The sequence below is a fragment of the Vulpes lagopus genome, chromosome 7 (assembly GCF_018345385.1).
Source record: "Vulpes lagopus strain Blue_001 chromosome 7, ASM1834538v1, whole genome shotgun sequence".
Classification (NCBI taxonomy): Eukaryota; Metazoa; Chordata; class Mammalia; order Carnivora; family Canidae; genus Vulpes; species Vulpes lagopus.
This window is the reverse complement of record NC_054830.1, coordinates 112,594,288-112,612,799: the sequence shown is the minus strand read 5'-3', so window position 1 is coordinate 112,612,799 and position 18,512 is coordinate 112,594,288. Positions and strand designations below refer to the sequence as shown.

The 18,512-nt window shown below is 35.2% G+C and overlaps 1 protein-coding gene across 7 annotated transcripts in view; it reads right to left on the bottom strand.

Moving 5' to 3' along the window:
* The window catches only part of RAPGEF6 (Rap guanine nucleotide exchange factor 6), a 186,534-nt gene that overhangs the window by 118,670 nt on the left and 49,352 nt on the right, over positions 1-18,512 (bottom strand). For 6 of the 7 annotated variants that reach the window (XM_041762080.1, XM_041762085.1, XM_041762081.1 and 3 more), the window contains one exon: positions 65-208. The exons of the other annotated variant lie outside the window; for it this stretch is intronic. In XM_041762080.1, the coding sequence (XP_041618014.1) occupies positions 65-208 (144 nt within the window). The remainder of the gene's footprint in view (positions 1-64; positions 209-18,512) is intronic. 7 annotated transcript variants of the gene reach the window in all.

Here is an 18,512-nt window from a genome sequence, read left to right as displayed (position 1 = left end):
TAAATTAAAGATACTATAAATAAAAATTAAAGAAGATCCATGAAATATCCCTAAATATACTCACAGAAAGATAGCTGTTAATGTCCACATCATCAGTAATAGTTTGGCGTTCTCCTTTATAATTAATTTTCCGAAACCTTCGCCGAGACTGTCTGGCAGGAATTTCTCTTTGTAGAATACTATCTTCATTATCTTTGGAATTCTCTACCTGAAACACATGTTCACATTCCTGATTCAATATCCAGTTTTTCCATATTACTGACAGTCTATGGAGTCTTAACAAGTTCAAAGGAGGATTCATTTACTTCTTGTGAGTAACTGAATCAAGAAAATAGTCTGTATAGGACATCACTCATGAGTTCAAGATTAAAGGTGACATTATTATAAAGAGCTAGAGACCACAGTTTCCTTCCAGGAAATAGTCTGTCTTGCTCACATAAACATATACCCTCTAAGTAAAGTCACTTACCAGAAATGAAGGCTGTTAACTACACCTACACATGCAATAATTATGACTTCTGAGTTAAGTCCAATTATAAGCTGATCATACATGTATTTAGTCAGCCAATACTCATGGCTATGATTTCAGTGAAATGCTCAACAGCAAAACAAAAATGTTTTAGGCATTATTCTGTGGTGTCCATCTTAATGTAGGACAACAGAGTAAGAATGACATTTTTTTTTTTTTTAAAGATTCTGTTTTTAAGTAATCTCTACATCCAATGTGGGGTTTGAACTCAACCCTGAGATCAAGGGTTGCATGCTCCACTGACTAAGCCAGCCAGGTGCCAGGTGCCAGCCAAGGCTAGCATCTTTTAATAAAGAAGTGAAATCTAACATATACTGAGGACTAAAATGGGCCAGCATGCATAAACTTTGTATTATTTAGTTCACACAGCAGTCCTGCAAGCAAGTATTACTATCTGTAGCTTATGGATGAGCAAAAGCAAAATCCCAAAAGATTACTTTCCAGTTTCACTTTGTGATATTTATTATTAAAGGTGAGTTGGAATACAAGTCTGTCTCCAATATTCATGGCACTGATACAAGACCACGTTTCTGGTCTCATCACAGACGAAACCATAATTTTAAAAATTATTTTTAAAAAGGCACGTTGACGTTCTAAAGTATATCATATAATTAACATCACATCACATAAACAGTATTCTGTTTCTCCCCCAAGTTTTCCTTCAAATGTCCTATCCTTTGCTAATATCAAGAATTTCCAGTTACTCAAGTATGAAATTTCATGAATATTCCTAATTCCCCTGCTTGTTTTCCAAATCTTATCTTCAATCACTTATCAGAACTTGTCAATCCTTTTTTAATAAATTCCTCTCACATTGCCCTTTCTTTCATTCCCATTACCATCATTCCTTATTCAAGTCTTAACCACTTCAGTCCTAATTATACAAAAAGGTGATCCTGTTGCTTCAGACACATTCCTCTCCAATTCAATCCTATAATGGTTAAATAAATCAGCTAGATAAATCATCACTGTATCATGTTTCTTGTTCAAAAATGTTACGATGGACCTGTAATAGTTACTGAATGAATTTTAAACTATTATATGTGATATTCAAAGCCACTTATGACCCATTCCTCCCATTTTAAATTATTGTATCTTACAAAGGTAAGCCTGGAAAAACTGCCCCCTTATCCTTTTCTCCCCCACACATACACACAAATACCTGTTACATAAAACCTCTAATGAGATGCGTAAAATTTCCTGATGATTTATCAGAAAGAGTTGATGTCTGTCTGTTTCAGGTATGAGTGGTACAAGAGTTCAAGAGTAAGAAGTAGCCAAGTCAATATGACTATTCATAGGTCCCTATAATATACTAACTTATATTCTACTAAATAACTTTAATTTGTGTTATCCTACCCATTCTATCTTTACTTGCTGATATACTACCAGTCATTTAAGACACATCTCAATTACCATCTCTCTTCTATAACCACAGAAGACATTCCTCTCCTCAGACCATGACTACTTTATTTTGTATACACAACCCAAACTTCTCATAAATAGGACATACTCTCCATTGCCTTCAGGCCTTTGTATATGCTGCTGCTGCTACTACCACAAACCCCATTCCTCCTTTGCTAGTATCATGGCATCCTTTCCATACTTCATAATCCTCCCTCCTTTGCCCCAGGAAGCTACTACCCCTTCTATAACACTAGGCATATCACCCATAATTACCACATATAAGTCCATCTCACTAACAAGTTCCCTAAGACAGGAACTGCATTATGTATTAGTCTTTGTTCATTTAACATTCAAAAAGTTTGCCAAAATGGGCAACACTTTAGATTCTCTTTTTCTCTTCATATATGGTAGGTCCTTGGAAATACATATAAGGTACTCAAAAAATATAAGGGTAGGCAGAATAAGTTACCATTATTCTTCTGAAAGGTAAAATCAGGAGAGACATAAGAACAATTTTCACCTCAACAATTACAGAATTTTGAATAGGTGGCAATATATGCTACCTCCTTGAGATTTCATTTGCTCTTCTAAAAAATGATGGGAGAACCACAGTATTCACTAAATCACTACACCAGAGCCTGTACCAGAAACTGCAAGTTATATTACTTAAGGCTCACAATGTCCCTGTAGCACAGCTGCTCTTTCTGTTTCAACAGATGGTACAGTCTCATAAAACTTCAGTAATTCATACAAGTGGGTAAGGACTCAATACCCAAGTGTAATTACTAAAGTTCATCTCCTTCACACTGCCCTATCCCAAGGGATGAATTCGATTATCCACTTTAGGTGAAATTTCAGTATTATATAATCCAGAATTCTAATACCTATCATTTATTGAGCAAAAGTAGAGATAAACAATAAAGGCCAAAATACAAATAGTAAATTAAGTTGAGGAAAGGAGTTTCTAGGAGTTTCTAAGTCTCAAAATTTTAAGAAAAGTACCAAATGAAAACTAAAACCAAATAATGTATGAAGGATTAAGTACTCTTAACAAACCTCCTGTCAAATACTACTGCAATGTGAGATTGAACAAAACTGCAAATGCATGCCTTATGTCATAAAAGTAAGAAATCAAAAGGCCAAGACTGAAGTGAAAGCAAAAAAAAAACAAGGAGACAGGCTACCAACAAAGCTCTTGAGATACCAAAAGAAAGATTTCCCAACTCTAGAGACTAGACCCTCCACTTTGTTGGTTGTAGGGAGTGAGAAGTACAAGAATCCATCAAAGACGGGGAATCTAATAGTAGACTTATTCATAAAGCTTAACCCAACTAGTAGAATCCTTATTGCGAGAATATAAGCCTACCCTGCAGGAGACAGGAAGAAAACTTGCTTGGCACTGAGAGAAGAGGAAGGTAAAAAGCAACCAATGAAACAGAAAAAAAAACATTTTCCCTAAGAACTTTAAACATAAGCTGTCCCTCATGCAGGTCAGTAGTTTGAATTAGTAATACTACCTTATGCAAATTTAAGCAAATTTACTTAGGTAAATATAAGACGTTCAGGACTGATAATGTATATATACAACGGGCAAAAACAAATCTAAAAACCTCTCTGCAAGAATATAAATTTAAACCAAACTCAAAGAATTCCCACACCTAATGTACAAGACCTAGGACTTCCTGTATAAATATACCTTTCCCCAAAAAAGAACCAAGGAAAAAACCCCTAACTGTAACAAAAACCAAACATGTGAACAAATGATAGACGTGATGAACAATAATGGACAGAAGAACAACAGACTCACACTTGCAAATACTCCAATGTATCGGAGAAGGACAAACATTATATGTTCTCATTCATTTGGGGAATATAAATAATAGTGAAAGGGAATATAAGGGAAGGGAGAAGAAATGTGTGGGAAATATCAGAAAGGGAGACAGAACATAAAGACTCCTAACTCTGGGAAACGAACTAGGGGTGGTGGAAGGGGAGGAGGACAGGGGTGGGGGTGAATGGGTGATGGGCACTGAGGGGGGCACTTGACGGGATGAGCACTGGGTGTTATTCTGTATGTTGGTAATTGAACACCAATAAAAAATAAATTTATTATTAAAAAAAAAAAGAAAAAAGAAACTATGGGCAGCCTGGGTGGCTCAGCGGTTTAGCGCCGCCTTCAGCCTAGGGCGTGATCCTGGAGACCCTGGATCGAGTCCCACGTCCGGCTCTCTGCATGGAGCCTGCTTCTCCCTCTGCCTGTGTCTCTGCCTCTCTCTCTCTCTCTCTCTCTCTCTCTCTCTCTCTCTCTGTCTCTCATGAATAAATAAAGTCTTTAAAAAAAAAAGAAAAGAAAATATTATAAGATTATAATAAAAAACTTTCAAAGAGAAACTTGAAAATAAGCCAGAGATTATAAATAGCAACTCAGTACGTAAGGATCGATCATGCCAAAAAAACCCACAATAAATCCCAGTGCCCTTCCTCCCCAATGCCAGGCTGGCTACCAAGCACTGTGTAATAAGCAAAAGCAGTCTACATTTGCCAGAGGGACAAGAACATAGGGAGATACCCTGTACAAAATATAAGAGCACAAGCAAGACCTAAAAATGGGGGTGAAACAAGATCATTCAGAAAGACCTTCCAACAAACCAATCCCAATCCTAAGGACAAAGTAAAACTAGAATTTGAAGCACTGGTGAGCTAAAGGAAACCATAACACAATAATGCAAACCTAGCTCAACTCTAGCAGAAGGAGAGGTGTGTTGAATTCCAGGCCTAAACATGATCTATCCTCATTCTCTACTGCCCCATACACACATTACGTAACATTAAATCCAAAATAATGACTCACATAAAAATAGAAAGAGTTAAACAGCAAAAACAAACAAAAAGCCAATCCATTGCCAAAACACAAAGCAACCAATAGCACAATCCACCAAACTCACACATGATCCACAGGCTGTAACTATGAGAATTTAAAAACAACTATGGTCAATACAGTAAAGGTGGCAGAAAGGTAGAAAAGGTGGACAATATGAACAGACGAAAAATTTCAGCAGACATAAGGAAAATATGAGGGAGTAAAAAGAATCTTAGAAACAAAAATCATGGTATCAAAGATGAAAAATGCCTTTGATAAACTCATCAGTAAACTTGATGCAAGTGAATTAAGAATCAATGAACTTAAACATAGATCAGAAGAAATTACCCATACTGAAATAGAGGAAAAAGAAATAAAAAGAGAGCAAAAAAAGTAAAGAAAAAAGGAATTAAAGAGCATAGAGAGATGTAACTAAAAAGAACTGGCAAGATAAAGCTAAAAAAATTATACAGTATGCAGCAGAAAGTCAAGATGAGATGAAAAATAAGCATATAAGATATAGACTGAAAAGATTTAACATATACTTAAAGATCAAAAACAAGATGACAGAAAAAGGAGGTTACATCCAAAGAGAAAATCAGACTTTTTGATTAAAACAAAAGCCCAAAGCAGTCCAACAAATCCAAAAATACCACTATAAATTCACATTGTAAAGATAAAAAGAAGACTTTTAATGTTCCCACAAGGAAAACGTAGATCAGCTATGATGGACAGCTATGGCTGTCTGTTCTTAATCTAACAGACTTCTTTAAAAAGAATAAATGTCAGAAAACAATGGACTATACTGACTGTGCTAAGAAAAATGACTCTCCTCCTCAAATTGCATTCATGGCATAACAATCCTAAAAAATGATACAAAATAGGGGCACCAGGGTGCTCAGTGGTTGAGCTGCCCTTGGCTCAGGGTGTGATCCTGGGGCCCAGGATTGAGTCCCAGATTGGGTTCTCTGCAGGGAGCCTGCTTCTCCCTCTGCCAATGTCTCTGCCTCCCTCTGTGTCTGTCATGAATAAATAAATAAAATCTTAAAAAAGGAAATATAAAATATTGTTTCAGCCATAAAAAAGAAAAAAATACACTCAGCTGAGATGTTTATCAATAAATATTAAAGAAAATTTTAAACCTTGTATCTTAGATGTAACACAAGTGCTCCCATAAGTAAGGCTCTCAGATGGAAGAAATTAAAAGTAAATAAATGGTTATTTAATGATAACCTGATAATACCTGAGCACACAGTGATTGCATAAAACAGCACAACAAAATTAGTGAAGTAGAAGTAAATATACACATACATGTTATCGATACATACATAACAGCTTTTAACATTATCAACATTACCACCAACATCCTGGTACTACATAATCTTCCTTCCTAATGATTTATGTATATATTACAATGATTAAAATTACATACCCTCACATATATGGAATATGTGTTTATACCTAATAATGTGTATACATAACACAAAAAAATTAACAAAAACTTTAATGTCATTACTACTAAAAAGACAAGCTCTTTCTGCCCTTAAGACTTAACCCATTAGAAATGCAGACAAAAATATTACGTATACCGTATAGATACAGAAAAAGCATTTCATAGTAACTCAAAACTCATCATGATTTTTGAAACTTTTTGCAAACTAGGAAAAGAAGAAAACTTTCATAAACTTATTAAAGTTATCTGCATTAACCCTATAATCAACATTGAAAACTTTCTCCTGGCCTTTGGGAATGCGTAAGGAAAGCTCAACATTACCAAAATACTGTCTTTTAAACTCATCAGAAATGGTAAATCCTGGTGGAATTATATCAACAATTTTACATATATTAAACTTACTTGTTTTTGTTTTTGATTAGAGATTATACTTTCCCTCCTTTTTGAATTATTTTAAGTATATAAGAAACATTTACATAGCTCCACTAAATAGGTCTCCTTTCTTATGTTTCTTCTAGTTCTTGGCTTTTTAAAAACTTTCCATGCCTATTTTGCACAAAACCACCATCATATCTCAAGCATTTTCCATTGGGATTTCATCAAATTTACAAGGCAACTGAAGGAAAGTTAGTAAGTTTATGATGGTAACTCCTTGTTTAAGAACCTGGTTATTTTGGTTTTTGTTCAAATTTAATTTTCTGCTTTTGGGGAGTATTTAAAGTCTGCAAATTTGTTTATAATGAAGTATTTTATGTGGTTATTATAAACATTCTTATACGATACATATATATATATGCTTTATATATATATATATATATCCATAAAAAAACTGCTAGGATTCTGATGAGGACTGCACTCATTTTTATAGGAATTTGGAAATAATATTCTTATCTTAAAGATATTCTCTCAATTTAGATCTAAAGATTTCAAAATCATTTATGGTTTTCTGTATTGACGCTTCCTATAACTTTTGTTAGATTTATTCTGACATATACGGACCCTCTGATGTTCACAAATCGTATATTCACTAATTTTTAAATTATTTGTTGTTCCTAAATATAAATACAATTTATTTCTGTACATAAGTATCCAGTGACTTTGCTAAAAGGACTATTAATTCTAAAAGTTTATATGTAAGTATTTTTTAATTTCCTACATGCAAATCATTTCATCTGTTTAGTAGAGTATTATTTTTTTAAAATCTTTTTTTTAAAATTTTTATTTACTTATGATAGTCAGAGAGAGAGAGAGAGAGAGAGAGAGAGAGAGGCAGAGACACAGGCAGAGGGAGAAGCAGGATCCATGCACCGGGAGCCCGACGTGGGACTCGATCCCGGGTCTCCAGGATTGCACCCTGGGCCAAAGGCAGGTGCTAAACTGCTGCGCCACCCAGGGATCCCTATATTTTTTTTTTAAAGGGATGGTGATTGATCAATTGATTCAGGGCACAGGAGCAGGGGGAGGGGGACAGGGAGAGGGAGAAGATTAGCAAGGAGCCTGACTCAGGACTCCATCCCAGGACCCTGGGATCAGAAACCTCCGTAATCAGCCATAGGCAGACACTTAACTGACTGAGCATCCAGGCAACCCCGCTTCCTCTTTAGGTCTGCTTTACATGCCACTGACTTTTATATTTATCTTTATTGTTTCTTGGCTTCTAATTTCTGTAGGTATATAGTTTGCTGATCTCTAATTTCTTGATGTAATTCTTCACTGAATGTCAGTCTTTCTCTTAAAGCAGTAAGGTTTAAATTGTTCACCTAAGGCTCAAGAAAAATTTCATACATTTTGATATATCATCTTTATTCAGCTCAAGATATTTTCTCATTTTTAGAGTGACTGACAAGTGATTTACTCCTGAACTTCAAGTTATATTTTGTTGTAGTTGTTTATGTAATTGGTTTCGAGGTTAATTCCACGATGGCCAAAACGCAAACCAAAAATTAAATTTGGGATCCCTGGGTGGCTCAGCAGTTTAGCGCCTGCCTTTGGCCCAGGGCATGATCCTGGAGTCCCGGGATCAAGTCCCACATTGGGCTCCCTACATGGAGCCTGCTTCTCCCTCTGCCCTGTCTCTGCCTTTTCTCTCTGTGTCTCTCAGGAATAAATAAAATCTTTAAAAAAAGAAAAAAACTAAATTCTTTGAGATTTATATTCCAGAGTACAGTCACAATTATTTGTAAGATTTTAGAGAGAGCGCATGCTCTAGTGGGGGACAGGGATGGGGGGCTGGAAGAGGGAGAGATCTCAAGCACAGTACCTCCTGAGCAGAGAGCCCAGGATGCAGAGCTCGATTCCATGACTGAGATCATGACCTGAGCCAAAACCAAGGGCTGGAGCTCAACCCACTGAGCCACTCAAGCGTCCAGAGTACAGTCACATTTAAAAACATTCCATGTGCATTTGTAAAGTACATGCATTCAGCTGTTGATGGGTGCAGAATTCTCCTCATAACACTGAGCAGAGGGTTCAAATCTTCAAAATCCTTACTGATTCCTGATATTTGCTTTGTCACATTTAGAGGAATGTTTAAATCATTTGCTATCGTTGTGGATTTGTCAAGTTTTCATTTTACTAATGACAACTTATTTTTTAGTCATATAATAAGGCGCATAAAATTCCAGGATTGTTTAAGCTTGATACATGTTTACCATGATGAAACACCGTATTTACATTAAATAATGCTTCTTGCCTTAAATTATACTTTGAAAATTGGAGACACGCCAGCTCTATTTTGGTTATTGCTTAGAACACACAACTTCTTCTGTACTTTTAAATCTTCTCCACTTGATCAAGAAGTGAGATTTCTTCTCAAACCTTCTGATTACAGTTTTTGATATGGCATGTAATTGTGTTAAAAGAATTTAATCCGGTATGTGCTCTTTATTGGAACATTTATATTTGTTGTAATTTCTGATATACTTGCAAGGAAATCTATCATCTCACGTTCTTTCCTCCCATGTTGTTTTCTCTCTCCTCTGTGCCTTCATTATTCCATTTCCCCTCTAATTACAAAGCTGTATAGAGATGATATATATGCTTATTAAATCTATTGTATTTACCAGTTTTAGAAAATGCAAAAATCCTAGAAATTTTTCACTTCATACCTCCTTTTCTTATGTCATGTGTTTACATTTGGCATGTATTTTAAAATACAAAAGATACTCTTAATTATTGTTTTCTAGTCAATATACATATACCTAGGGATCCCTGGGGGGCTAAGAGGTTTGGCGCCTGCCTTAGGCAGGGCGTGATCCTGGAGTCCCGGGTAGTCTCACATCAGGCTCCCTGCAGGGAGCCTGCTTCTCCCTCTGCCTGTCTCTGCCTCTCTGTCTCTCATGAAAAAATAAAATCTTTTTAAAAAAATATACATATACCTAAATGCTTTACTTTGTCTTTATTTCTATCCACATGTCTATGCTTCCATCTGTGATTCCCTTTTCCCTGAGAAACTCCCACTTGGTAAACTGACTGCCTAACGATTGCTGAAAATTTTCTTCACTTTTGTGTGAAAATTGTTTACTTAACAAATGAAGCTTCAATTTTTGTTGAGAGTGGGTATTTTACAAGTTGTGGTGGTTTAAAAGTAATGTGTTTTTTCCTCTGACTGATTTTATAACTTCTTTTTGATTTTCAGTAGTTTCACTGTAATGTGCTTACACGTAAGTTTCTTTGTATTTATCCTGCTTTGAGATTGTAGAGTTCTCAAATCTGTGAGTTGATTTCTTTAGACAGTTTTGGAAAATTCTCAACCATCAGCTCTTCCAACACTTCTTTCTTTTCCTTCTAGGATTCTAATTACTTACATTAGATCTTTCCTATTATTTGTTTCCTACACTCTACTATGCACTTTTAAATATTTTCTTCATCTGTTTTTCTTCCAGCTTGTCATTCAGTTCCCTAACTCACTGTTCAGTCAAGTTTTACCTTCGGTAAAAATCCACCTACTGAGCATCATTTTCATTTGTAGGTATTTCTAGTTGTAGAATTTGGAAACCATGATTTCATTTTTATAGTTTCCAATCTTCTAAAATTCTCCACTAAATCCTTGAAATACTTACTAATCAGCTGTTTTAAAATATGCATATGTTAACTCAAGTATTTGCATCTCCTATGTGAATTTGCTCCTTTTGGCTGTTTTCCCTCTGGTTTCTGAACACTTTTTCCACAGATTCTGCTATGCAGTATATTTTCACTATCATTATTTTGCAAAACTCTGTAATTTCAGTATGAATTTATTCTTTGATGAAAAGTTATATGGTAGGCTCAAAATTTTCTCAGGTCAGAGCCAATTAATTTTCTGTTAATAGTAATTTAGAATTTCATTGCATGTTATCAGAAGGTATTACTCTAATTTATGAAAATTACTGAATTTTGTAAATATAGGCTCAATTTCTGTGAATGTGGCACAGGCACCTGATACAGTTAAACAATATATGTTGTAGAATTTGACTTATCTCCGTAAGATTCACCTTACAGTTTATATTGTTCAGGTCTTCTATTTCATTTTTTTCTCAACTCCATATACTCTGTGCTAAGAACAGAGGATTAAATTCTCTAGTAGTGTATTTCTAGGTCTCAATCAATCCTCTGGAGTGTCTGTTTTATATAGAAGGTTTCTGTGTAATTTGTTGCAAAGATATTCATGTGTTCTAAAAATTGTTCTTTTAAGTCACAGTTCATTCTACTTTGGCTTGAATTCTACTTTGAATTCTAATTTTCATTGGTCTAATATGCCATTATCTGCTTTATTTTTAGCCTTCCTGAAACAACAATCATAGGTGTCTCTCTTAAAAAGCAAAAAGGGGCACCCAGGTGGCTCAGTCAGTTAAATGTCTGACTCCTGATTTCAGATCAGGTCATCATCTCAGTATCCTGAGTTCAAGCTCCACCTTCAGGCTCTGAGCTCAGCATACAGTCTACTGGAAATTTTCTTTCTCTCTCTCTCTGACCCTGCCTCTGCTTTTGTGCACACTCTAAGATAAATACATTTTTTTAAAAAGATTTTATTTATTCATGAGAGAGACAGAGAGGCAGAGACACAGGCAGAGGGAGAAGCAGGCTCCCTGTGGGGAGTGCGATGTGAGACCCTATCCTAGGACCCCAAGATCACACCTTGAAGCTAAGGCAGACACTCACTAAGCCACCCAGGTACCCCTAAATTAATAAATATTTTTAAAAAGTATTTAAAAAAAACTACATAGCTGGGTCTTCTTAAGTGAGCCAAACTAAAAATCTTTTGCTTATAAAAGGGTACATGAAGCCATTCACATTTACTGGTATGACTAATATTATAGGTCACAATTTTTAAGATTTTATTTATTTATTCATGAGAAACAGAGAGAGAGAGGCAGAGACACAGGCAGAGGATGAAGCTGGCTCCCTGCAGGGAGAGCCTGATGTGGGACTCACTCAATCCCAGGACCCCGGAATCATGCCCTGAGCCAAAGGGAGACACTCAACCACTGAGTCACCACGGTGCCCCCAGGTCACAATTTTTAAATCTTTTATAATTATGTGTACTTTACTGCATTTCTCTAGGAAATGTATATTCTTTGCTTCAATAAAAAAAAAAATTTTGGCTACTCAGGAAGACCTGTATTTTTGTTCTACTGGTTACTTTTGTACTTAAACCTTTTTTAAAGGTTTGTCTCTATATTCTTTTCTCATACATTTTTTCCTGAGATATAATTCACACACCATAAATCCTCTTTTAAGTATACAATTCATCAGTTTTTAATATAGTTACAAGTTGTGCAGCCATCACTATTACCTAGTTCCAGAACATTTTTATCATTCCAAAGAGAAACTCTATGCCCACTGGCCTCAGCTTTTCATCTCTCAAAATTTCCACATTCTGGTTATTTCATGTAAATGCAATCACACATTATGTGGTTTGTGTCGGATTTCTTAGAACAATGTTTTCAAGATTCATCTATCTATATTACAGGATGTATCAATATTCAATTCCTTTTTATTGCAGCATAATATGCCATCATGTGAACATAAAACATTTTGTTTAATGTTTATCACGTTAAAGGACATAACATCTGGCATGTTTTCACTTTTCAGTTATTATGAATGTTATAAATGTCAATGTACAAGACTTAATGTGGACATGTTTTCAATTCTCTAGGGTATCCATACATGTGGGAGTGGAACTGATCGTCATACAGTATTTCATTTTCAACTATTTCATGAACTGTCAAATTCTTTTCCAGAGATGCTGTATCTCTATTTTTCTACCAGCCATGTATGAGGGCTTTCATTTCTTTGTACCCTTGCCAATACTTGTTATAGTCCATGTGTTTTTTTTTACTCCTTTCTTACTATCTGTGGGGAAGCACAGTCTTCCCTGGGCCTGTTGTGCTTCTACACATTTTACTAAGTTAACAAAGAATGCACAGTCCTAACCACTCATTAACTGGGCCATTTCTCACAGTTGTCCTTGTAATGAGCAATCCTGAAGGATGCAGTAATGTTTCCTGCTGAGAAAAGAGCATGCATGCACTATGAAAGCAGTACATTCCCCCAAGCTCAGGGGTTCTTAGTTGCAATGCAAACCTACTACGTGGGTGCCATCACTGTGGGCCACCCAGAACTGCCTCCATGGGACCTGGGAAGCAGGAGAATCTACAGAAATATGCTAATGATATGCTGCTTGCTACAGCATGAGTAAAGAAGTTGCTTCTGACTCACAAGTCTTACGTCTTCTGTCAACATCCATGAAATAAGTAAAGTAAACTATTAGATTATATAGTAATCAAACCCCAAACCTTATAATAATCTAGGTTAACAGTAATTTATTATTTTAACACTCTCACCTATTCTTTATGCAACAAACATCAATTAGCTTATTTTTTTTTCCTATTTCATTTTGTTTTCCCGTTTTATTACATTCCGTCACAATAGGTAATATAGTAATCTTTCCCTCATATCTCTACCTTTGAGTCTTACCAACATATTTATGTATTTTAAACATTCATCACTGTTTCTTTCAGTGAGGTTTCCCTAGTAATTTCTCAGTTGGGTAAAATATCCTCTAGTGATTCCTTAAAAAAACTCATGGGTACCTAATTCCTTAAGTTCTTTTATGTTGAAAACTGTTTTGCCATAACCTTGAAAAAGACAAATGTGGCTGACACAAAATCCTTAGTTCATACTTATTTTTTCTTTTTTCTTTTATTTTTTTTAAAGATTTTATTTATTTATTCATAGAGACACAGCTAGAGGGAGAAGCAGGCACCATGCAGGGAGCCCGATGCGGGACCCGATCCCGGGTCTCCAGGGTCACACCCTGGGCTGCAGGCGTGCCAAATAGCCGCGCCACCAGGGCTGCCCTCTTTTTATTTTTTAAAGGCTGTTCCACTTGTGCCTTATTTTGGTTGTCCCAATGGATTTTTAGTATTTCTTTTTAAAAAAGAGTCTTTTAGAGAAAGAGCAAGTCCAAGTGGGGGAGGAGGGTGAGTAGAGGGAGAGAATCCCCAGCCAACTTCCCTTTAAGCATGAAGCTCTACATCCCATTGGATCATGAGCCGAGCTGAAATCACAAGTCAGATGCTTAACTGACTGAGCCACCCAGGTGCTCCCTTGCAGTGGATTTTTAAATGTCTGAACCAATGCAATTCATTTGCCTTTGGAAATTATGTTGTATTTTTGCCTGCAGACGTTAAGAATTTTTTTAATCTTTGAAATCAAATAGTTTTATAAGGAAATGTCTTGGAAATGATCTTTCTGGGCCAATTTACCCAGTCCCCAGGAGAGCCTTCAGATGTGTAGATTTGAATCTTTTTCAATTTATAAACAATTTTTGTTAAATACTACTTTAAACATAGTTGCTTTCTATGGATTATTCTCTCCTGAGGTTCTTAAAATTAGGAATGCTATCCATTCATTGCCTATCTTCAATTTCCAGTATTTTCTCTAACATTTGTTTTATTCCAGCTTTGAGATATAATTCACCGTAAGACTGTGCAAGTTCAAGATATTTAATGGGCTGGTTTGATAAATTTCTATATTATAAAATGATTATGACCACTGCCTCAGCTAGTACCTCTATCACATCACACATTTACCATTTCTTTCAGCAACTTTCAAGTACATAGTATCTCTGACACATTTTTTCTTTCTTTTTGTCGTTTTCTTTTACTCAGTTTTTTCCCTACCTTTATTTGATTCTTAGTTTTTAGTTGACACACAAGGTTTTATTAGTTTCAAGTATACAACACAATCATTTGACAAGTTTATACATTTTGCTATGCTCAAATGTAGCTATCATCTGTCACCAAACATTATTAACATAATACCCTCAAGATCCATCCACATTATCACAAATGGCAAGATCTCATCCTTTTTAATATTCCATTGCATATATACCTTATATTCCTTATCCATTTGTCTATTGTCTACCAATGAACACTTAGGTTGCTTCCAACTCTTGATTATTGTAAATAGTACTGCAATAAACATAGGCAGTCATGTATCTTCTCAAATTAGTGTTTTTGTTTTCTTTGGGTAAATACCAAGTAGAAGACTTATTGGATAAGATATTTCGTTTCTAAATTTTTTGAGGAACCTCCACACTGTTCTTCACATTGGTTGTAATAATCCACATTCCCACCAACAGTGTATGAGAATTCCTTTTACTCCACATCTTCATTAACCCCCCCCCTTAATTTATTACCTTTGATTTTAGCCATTTTGACAGGTGATATCTTACTGTAGTTTTGATTTGTTCAATGCACCTTATTAAAGTTTGAGTGTGCTCTCCCTGGGGCATCCTGCAATTTATTTATTTCTAAAATAATTATTTTCTATGTCTTCCATTTCTTTACCGAGTATATATACCGAGTATATACCGAGTTTATTCCATTTTTCTTAATAATTTCTTTTCTTGGTTTTTGACTTTCTAATTTTACATTTAAAAAAATGTCATCGAGCAGCCTGGGTAGCTCAGTGGTTTAAGTGTCTGCCTTCGGCCCAGGGTGTGATCCTGGTGTCCCGGGATCGAGTCCCACGTCAGGCTCCCTGCATGGAGCCTGCTTCTCCCTCTGCCTGTGTCTCTGCCTCTCTCTCTGTCTCTATCATGAATAAATATTTTTAAAAAATGTCCTCAAATGATTGAAAATGTTTGCTCTATAGTAAGGTCAGTTTCATCTGTGTGTTTGTTATTTGTTTTTTTTTTTTTTTTTTTTTCTGGAGTATGGATGAATTTCCTTCAGTTGGTATGTAATGAATCTCTTCTTTTTTGGTAACTATATATACTTTTATTAATCTTCCTGTCTTATCTTTTTGTGGTAGTGGGATTTTTTTTTTTTTACAAGACTTCTAGTTTAATAGGAAATTACCAAATACTCTGAGGTCCAGGTATTTTAGGATATTTTTTCTTTTTTGTCTTGGTGAGGGGAAAAAGCATTATGAGACTCTGATTTTATGTTCACCTTGTCTTGCAGGAACCTAAAACTTCCGACATGCTTTTTTTTCTTCTTCAACACTTAACTACTAAGGGGGTTTGCCTTCTTTTTACCTTTTATCTTAACCCTGAAGATACACATTTAGAAGATGACTTTTGTAAATCATTACATTTTAAATGACTACCCTGTAAAACATGTTCTATTCTATCATACATACACACCCACAATTTTAAAGTCAGTGTGCAGTGACAGTGCAGATTAAGCTTAGGTCCACTTGGTAGCTTCTATCTTGTGTGTTTTCTGCAATTTGCTTGGTCGGCCTTTGCTCACCACAAAGTCTTGGTGAGAGTTGGGAAAAGACAGTGTGTGAAAGATAATATGCTGAGAATTGGTGGGTTTTCTCTCCTTAAAATTATTTTCTAAATCTGGCCTTCTCTGCCTTCAACCTATGCATGAATATGGTTTATACATAGATTTCTTTTACTCTTCTTGTAGCTCTGCACTGCCTCTGGAGGAAATGTTGGAAGACAGATAGTTAAGTGATTACTGTTGTCTTTGGCTACCCAGAGGAATGAGACCTAAAAGTTAAAATAAGGAACTAAAACAAATTCTATAAAGCAGGGCACCTGGATGGCTCAGTCAGTTAAGTGTTTGGGGATTAAAACTCAGGTACATGATCTCAGGGTCTAGAGATCAAGCCCTTTGTCTAGCTCCACATTCAGTGGGGATTCTACTTGAGATTCTCCCTCTCCCTCTGTGCTTTCCCCCAGTGGTGCTCTCTTTCTCTAAAACAAATAAATCTTAAAAAAAAAATTCTATAAAGCAATACAGGATAAAAGTTCAGTAATATTGTCATGAGGAAGGTTTTTCTAATAATAAGCATGATGTTAACCAGAAACTTTTAAGAGGAAAACTCTACAGATAAAAACAAACAAAAAAAACCTAAAGCAAAATTTATTTTAAAGAATAAATGATATATTTACAGCCTTGTATAAGCTCATTTATTAACAAAAAGCTCTTAAGAATAAGAAAGACTAAAAAAAATAATCTGGGTCACCTGGGTAACTCAGTCAGTTGAGCATCAGACTCGATTTCAGTTCAAGTCATGATTATAAGACACTGAGATAGAGACCTGAGGTGGGCTCAACACTCAGCAGGTAGTCTGCTTAGGGTTCTCCTTCGCTTTCTCTTTCTCTCTCTCTCCCCTCCCCCACGGTGTTATCTAACATAAATAAACCTTACTAAAAAAATAATCCAATTAGAAAAATGAAAAATTAAGAAAAACAAATCCCCCTGAAGGCATATGAAAATATGCACAAGTTAAAACAAGGAAATTTCCTTATAGCATGTCAGATTAAGATGACTCTGATCACCTGATAGTTAAAGATGCTCAGTAACACAAATTCCCAATCATTAGTGGAGTTATTAAAATTTGTACACATAAACCATTTAAAACAACTTATGAAAACAAGAAACATGTATTTCTAACATTCATGCACTCAGACTAAATTCTTTCATGAATTCTAAATAATTTCATCTAAAAAATACTGACGTACCAAAGATTTATACTTGTACAAAATATTTAATACATTTTAAGAAGTCAAAACATGTAGTATCAGGGTGCCTGGCTGGCTCAGTCAGTAGAACATGTGACTCTTAATCTCAGGTTTATGAGTCCAATGTTAGACATGGGATCTACTTAAAAAAAGATGTAATGGTGAAAAACTTAAAAGAAAAAATTTGTACAATATTTTGTATACATATTGTATACAATATTTATACAATATTTTGATAAAATCTTTCATAAATCTCAAAAATAAAAATCTTAAAACTATTTTGTATTATTTTCTCATAACTTATAAAAGATTTTTTTACTATGCTGCTCATCAACGAAATGTGGTTTGGAATTAAAAATTACCAACCAATCAGCAAATACTTGATGTACAACTCTTTCTCTCAAGGTCATGAGTTCAAGCCCCATATTGGGCATAAACATCACTTAAAAAAATTTTTTTATGTGATTCTTTGGTGATTTTCTAAGATTTTATATGTATACACACAAATTTTTTCTTAAACATCTATGTATAAATTGACCTCAAAATATATCAACATGAATTTCCTAAAAACGAAGACTTTGTTTCATATAACCCCAGCATAGTTCTTAAAATCAGGAAATTCCAGGGCATCTGGGTGACTCAGTGGTTGAGAGTCTGCCTTTGGCTCGGGTCATGACCCTGGGGTCCTGGGATCAGGCTTCCTGCGGGTAGCCTGCTTCTCCCTCTGCCTAAGTCTCTGCTTCTGTGTGTCTCTCATGAATAAATAAATAAAAATCTTAAAAAACAAAACAAAACAAAAAACCAGGAAATTCAGTACTATTTACTCTACAAGTCCATATTCAAATTTCATCAATTGTGCCAAAAGCATCATTCATAGCCATAAGCCCTTCCACCTCCAGGATTTAATGTAAGATCAAGTATTGTGTTTATGTCTTTCTGCCTTTAGAAATAGTCCCTTAGTCTTTCTCTATATTTTCTGACACTGGAATATTCTGCGTAATGGTCAATTAGTAGAATGTTTTCATTTTATTTTGTCTGGTATTTTCTAATGACTAGATTCAGGTATGCATTTCACACAGGAAATTATCACAAAAGTGGTATTTTTGTCCTCATTTCATCCTATTAGGAATAGTAGTTTATCAGTTTGTGCCCATACTGATGGTGATAGCAATGATTTTATTATAGTGGTATCCTCCATGTTTTTCCCAACAGAAATTTGCTAATTTTCCTCTTCATAATGATTCGTGGGGAGATATATTGAGACTGTAAGTACTGTTTTCTCAAACACTAGCCC